Source organism: Loxodonta africana, chromosome X (assembly GCF_030014295.1).
Source record: "Loxodonta africana isolate mLoxAfr1 chromosome X, mLoxAfr1.hap2, whole genome shotgun sequence".
NCBI classification, from domain to species: domain Eukaryota; kingdom Metazoa; phylum Chordata; class Mammalia; order Proboscidea; family Elephantidae; genus Loxodonta; species Loxodonta africana.
Window position 1 is genome coordinate 148,362,414 of NC_087369.1, and position 6,047 is coordinate 148,368,460.

At 49.8% G+C, this 6,047-nt stretch overlaps 1 protein-coding gene across 1 annotated transcript; it reads right to left on the reverse strand.

The window, feature by feature from the left end:
- Positions 1-2,166: 2,166 nt before the first annotated feature.
- Positions 2,167-3,570, reverse strand: DCAF12L2 (DDB1 and CUL4 associated factor 12 like 2). Its single transcript, XM_003414756.3, has one exon. It carries the CDS (start codon positions 3,568-3,570, stop codon positions 2,167-2,169), a length of 1,404 nt encoding a protein of 467 aa, XP_003414804.2.
- Positions 3,571-6,047: the final 2,477 nt, after the last annotated feature.

Genomic DNA, 6,047 nt, shown 5'->3' on the forward strand with positions numbered 1-6,047 from the left:
AAATAAATTTTGAAATTAAAAAATAACCCAAAAACGCCAAAACGAGATCTTTCCAATTTTTGGAAAATATTTTAAATAAAATTTCAAATATAAATGTTTGCAGGTAAAAAGATTAAATTCCAATATCATTTATAATTTTTGGTAGAAACATTTATACATTTTCCTTCATCTTCTGGTATCACACACGGGAAAGTTTATGCAAGTACCATGCCTGTTCTGGAAATGAATTAGGGCAACTTAAAAAAAAAAAAAAAAAAAACGAAGGGGGGGAAAAACACATCAGGATTCCGTATTACTTAAGAGTAAGTTTTTATTTATGCATTTATGTATGTATGTTTTAAAGCCTTGAAACTTAGGTTTCCAGAAAGCGAATGCGTTCATTCAGTAAATACTGACTGCCTACAATTTGCTAGGCATTAGTGGAGAAATGAGAATATAAAGATGACAGTTGTATTCTCTATTCTCAAAACACTTACAACTGAATTAGAGACACATACAGGCACACAAATATTTTACTTCTATATAACAACTCTATAAACCTGTTAAACAATCTCTAAAAACAAAAGCTGATTTTTTCTGTCTTAACTCACTTTTCAGTACTGTTCGTAACATTTCTTGGTTCAATTTGTAACTGAACAACAAGTAGCACAGGGACACTAAAGCAGTGTTTGTGTGCCAAAACATTTAAGGAAAAACAGACGTTGATACAATAACTAATCCAAGGTCAGCACAACCTGGCCAATTTTGGGGAAGAGCCAATCTCCCTCCTCACTTCCAACATTCTCACATATAGAGAATTACAACCTGTTTCAATAACAATCCACAACTTATATTTATCTAAGCCCCAAAGTACTTTTCTTCAACCTAATCCCATTTATTCTAATCTCCAGCTCACCTTCTTAAACATAGTTCCTGTATTCATCATAACCACATATTATTACATTAAGGGTTATAACTCCTTTACTTTTAACTACGCATTTATTTTACTTTAGTTAAGAATCTCTGAAATTCACAAAATAGATTCTTATTAATTAGAACTTTACATATTAATCTTTTTTCAGAATGAGTAGACTGGGCTGATTTTTCTTCTTTGCAATTTTTTCCCTTGTGATTAAATTATTAAACAAAATTGGAAAATTTAAAGTATGCTCAAACATAACACTGAGGCTACAAACAGCAGAAAAAATATCCAGTTTCTTTACTGGATCAGTATATAGTCTGCCCAGCCTACTACACATCCTGCATTTACACTTGAAACCCCTGCATTAATGACAGCACTAAAGCTCTGTGCAACATCCTCAAAACAACAAACATTCCAACGTATTCCCAAGGCTTGATAGTTCTAAGGCAAGAAGTGAAAACAGTCACATCCATTTATCTATTTAACAACAGTTCGTAAAAATATAACTAAAGGTTGAAAGAAAAAGAGTGATTCCATATTTGGATTAATTCTGAGCATTCAATTAACCAGTACCTTTCCATTGCTGAAGTGTACTGATCAATTGGTATTTTGGTACCAAAAAAACCCAAGATTCCCAGGCAACATTTTTCAAAGAGAGTAAGAAACTTTCTCAAAAGCATTTTTAGCACCAACAATGTACAAACTATAAACATTAGGACGACTTATTAAAAGGTTTCCAAAATTTGGTAATCGTGAACCTGGAATGTATTTTTCAATTGGAATGTTACAAAACTATGGCTAGCTCTCCAGACAAATGTATAAACCCTATTTAGCAAAAACTTCTTAAAATACCATATATCTGCAATGAAAAATAACTCAATATTTTTGTAATACTGGTAACCCCCCCCCCAAAAAAAAGAAAATATATACTAATTGTGGGACCACGGCTTCATCATCACCCTAAAGAGGAAACGTGTGAATCACTCAAAGAGATAAGCAATTAAGAATTAGTAGTCAAAATTCTTTGTATGAGAAGGCAAAAAGACGGTGCTGTTGGGTAAGGTGCAGAAAGTCTTAAAGCCAAGTTTTGATTGCCAGGAGGATCCATCTCTCTCTCTCTGTCGAATATTCTAAACTCAAGCAAAGCGGTAGTTTTCCACCTGGAAGAAAAAAGCCACACAAAGTTAAAAGCACAAACTCAGCATGAAGAGCTAAGACACAACTGGAAGGTAAATCTGTGCGCTTTGATACCTAGGCGGCCGTGTTTAGCTCCAGAGGCCCGCGTAGTTCCCGTGGAGGCCTGAAGGGAGAGGCCCCCCAGCCACGAAAAGCTTCATCTCAGGCCAGTTGTAGCAGTGGGTGTAGAGCGCATTGGGGAACTCCTCCGTGCCTTCCAAGTGGTTCACCCAGAGGTCGTCCTGGTTGAGCCAGCCTCTCCCACAGGTGAGCTTGAGCTTCCTCCCTCTGGGCCCTGGAGAGGATTCCGGACTGGCCGAGGCCCTCTCCTCCAGGAACTTCTGGGCGCGGACGTCATAGAAGAGCAGGGACCCATGGCCAGTACCTATGGTGATGATATGCTGGTAGAAGCTCAGCGAGCGCACACCCGTGCCGCCCTCCCTGGAGCACAGAGGCCGCATGTTCTGCTGGCGCTGGCGCGGATCCAGGAAGGAGACATGAGACTGGGAACCCACTGCATACAGGGACAACTCGTCGCAGTAGATCAGGCACACGTTCTCTCGGCAGTAGGGCAGCCTGACGGACAGCAGCCTGCACAGGGTGCTCCGGGCCTTCCACAGGTGGAAGTAGCCGTCTAGGGACACGGCTCCCAGCTCCTGGTTCTTGCCGCTGAAAGCCAGGGCCCGCACCTTACGGTTGGTGGGGCTGGTGCTGGCCCTGGGGATGATCTCCATGTCCCTCGGGCTGATGTGGGCGTACATGGGGAGCCCCACGTCGTTATGCCAACCGATGCTGCGGTGGCACATGTCGGGGTCCACCCGCCACAGCGCCACGGTGCCGTCGCGGGAGCCGCTCACGACCACGGTGTCGCTCATCCAGGCGATGCCGAAGATCCAATCCTTGTGGCCATGGCGGTCGCCCAGGCACATGGGGTCGAGTGTGGGCAGCTGGTAGATGGCCAGGCTGTTGGGGTTCTCGCCCCCAGTGGCCAGCAGCGTCTTGGAGGGGTTCAGCTCGATGGCGTGGATGCCGCAGCTCGGCTGGTCCCGGGCCAGCACCGGCGCCCCGTCCCCCAGGAGAGGGATGTGCGTGATGTGGTTTGAGTGCACGTCCACCACAAAGAGCGTGTTGCACTTGGTGCCGCACACCACCTGCCTGGCGTTCAGCCACTGCGACGCGAAGACCTTGTTGAGGGTGCCCAGCGCCAGCTCGCGCTCCGTCAGTATTGCAGGCAGCTTGTGCACCGCGTAGGCGCGTAGCTCGCCCTCGAAGCCCCGGGCCCCGGCGCAGTCGCGCGCGCCCACCTCGCGACCCTTCAGGTAGCGCAGCAGCGAGCGCTGCGCCGCCGGCCGTTTCTGCTTCTTGGACAGCAGCAGCCCTTCGCCATTCTCGGGGGTCGCCGTCCCCCCCGGGCCCCGAGACGCGGAGCTCCCGGCGCCCGCCTCGGCCGCGGGCGCTTTCCGCTTCCTGCTACCTGTTTGCTGCGGGGCCATGGTGGGCGCCCGGCGCGCGGTGGCGGCGGCGGTGGTGGGGACGCTGCGGCGGCGGCGATGACTCGTGGCACCGGTGTTGGCCGTGGTGGCGGCGGGGATGGGACCCCTCCGCGTCAGCAGTGGGCACGGGGTCCCGAGAGCCAGATGACCGCGGGGCGCCGAGCCTACCGAGTCCGGGGCGCCGGCCCAGGAGGAGGCGGCGGGGAGACGAGGAGCGCGCGGGCAGCGCAGCAGACGCTGATTGAGCGCGGCAATAAGGCGGCAGCGGCAGCGCGGACCCAGGCGAGGGCGGGAAGTGCAGGCGGCGGGTAGTGGAGGAGGTCGATATAAGCGAGGACAACGCGGGGGGCCGATGAGAAGGGGCGGAGGCAGCGGGCGGGGCGGGCGGGGCGCTTGCGGGCGGGCGCAGGCCAGTCAGGGGGAGGGGCTCAGAGAGAGTTGAATACTAGGGGAGGCTGGCACGGGGTGGGGGGAGGAGGTGTATTCGTAGTAGACCACCTAGTATCCGCACTCCAGGACCCCAGAGTCTCCGTCTATGGACACATCCCAGTGCACCCTTCCAGACCCCTCAATGCCGGACAGGGAGTATTTTGCCACCCTCAGAACAGCAGCCAACCAGCCTCTTTAAAATTCCTACTTGAATAAAGTTTGAAGCCTAAAGTATAGTCAAACAGGAGGTAAGAGAAGCCCTGACAATTACCTGTCCAAAAAAGCACCTGCGTGCTTGGTGCAATCCTGGAAGACTCTTTGCCGAGATTAGACGCTGAACTTGGTGAGAAATAGGGGTGTTGGGCAGCGATAGGGACCTCCTCGGAATTCCTCCTGCAGCCTCTCAACACTTCTGCCAGCTTCTTAAACAATTTCAACTTTTTTTTTTTCCTTTCTCCTCAATTTGAGGTCCCTGATATCTGAACCTTCTGTACTGGAATCCCCTGAGGGGGCGAGTTCTAAGTGCAGATCCTAGACCCTGCTTCCCTCCAGAGGGTGTCCAGGACCCTGGTAGGTGCAGGCTCGGGAACCCATGAAACCTTGATGACAGGGAGTGGGGACGGAGGGGGGGAGGTTCCTCCTCAGAATTGGCTTCTCAGAGCCCTGAGGCCCTGAAGCAGAGGCGGTCCAGGAGAAGGGAACCCCCTCTCCAGGGACAGAAGGTTCAGTCCTCACTGTCAGTCCCAGCAGGAGCCCCAGGCACCTGAGCAGAGCCCTGGAACAGGAAAGAGGCCCCCTGCGGCCTTGAGGGGGTGCCCTGAAGGTTGGGCAGGATTACAAGCAGAGGATAGATCTTTCAGAAGGAGGCAACCACATGGACTCAATGATGAGAGAGTGTTGGGGTTCAGAGCATGAGCTTTTCAGTATCAGGGGTTCAATGGTTCTTATCCTGCTCTGCCGTTTCAGAGCAGTCAACCTTGTGGCAGTCCCATACCATGCAGGCTTAGCTACACAGGGCTCCATTGCCCAGAGCACCTGGTGGGTGACACCAACTGTGCACACATACCCCTCCTTCTTGGCAAAAGGTGGGCTGTCAGAGTGGGTTCTTGGGAAAAGGGTTGAATTTACTTTTTGACCAATCAGAGGAGCCTGGGGGAACTACACTGTTGCTGTTGTTCACTCCTTTTGCACACACTTTTTGGAAACTCAGCTCCAGTGCACATGGAACCTTTCAACCACCTCCAGTCCAGCTGCTGCATCCCAGGATTCTCCCACATCCCAGGATTCTCCCACATCCCAGGATTCTCCCACATCCCAGGATTCTCCGACACTCTCTGCATCTCAGTTCTGATTCTTCCCCATATTAGCCATCCCGTAGCAACAGAAGCATCTGCTGATGGTTGATAAACATGAATTATGGAAGGCTTAGTGGAGGAGGCTGCATTTTGTTTGCATAGGTGGGGGTGGAGGAAACAGACATTCCAGAAAGAAGCAACCACATGTGAAAAGGCACAGATAGTGTAGAGAAATGCTTCATAAACTTTAGTGTACATTAAAATCACAAGGGCAGCCTAATAAACATTCATATCCCCTGGCTCTATCCCCTAAAGACATGGTGCAAGTGATCTGTGGACCGCTTTGAGAAATACTGGTCTAGGCTTTCCCACTTAAGCAGAGGCAGGATTTGTTGCTGGAAAGGAGTTAAGAGTTAACATCATCAGTGTACTTCAGGGTTACCTGAAAATGGAACCTGCTACACTTATATTGTAAAAGTCTTGCCAATTAAAGAGGCTGTGATCAGGTAGAGGTAAAAGCAGAAAGAGTGGTCTAGGCAGAGAAGTTGTACCTATTAGGTATACACCAACCAGAAAAAGGAAAACCAAATCCATTGCCCACTGAGTCAACACATGGGGACCCCAAGTGTTACAGAGTAAACGGTGACCCCTTGACCCCACATGTTTCAAAGTAGAACATGTACCCTGCCACTTCCCCCGCCCCACCATGTTTCAGAGTAGAATGGTGATCCCAAGACCCTGTGACCCCATGAG

Coding starts and splice junctions, on each gene's coding strand:
- DCAF12L2 (XM_003414756.3), bottom strand. CDS start 3,570: ATGGCCCCGCAGCAAACAGGTAGCAGGAAGCGGAAAGCGCCCGCGGCC.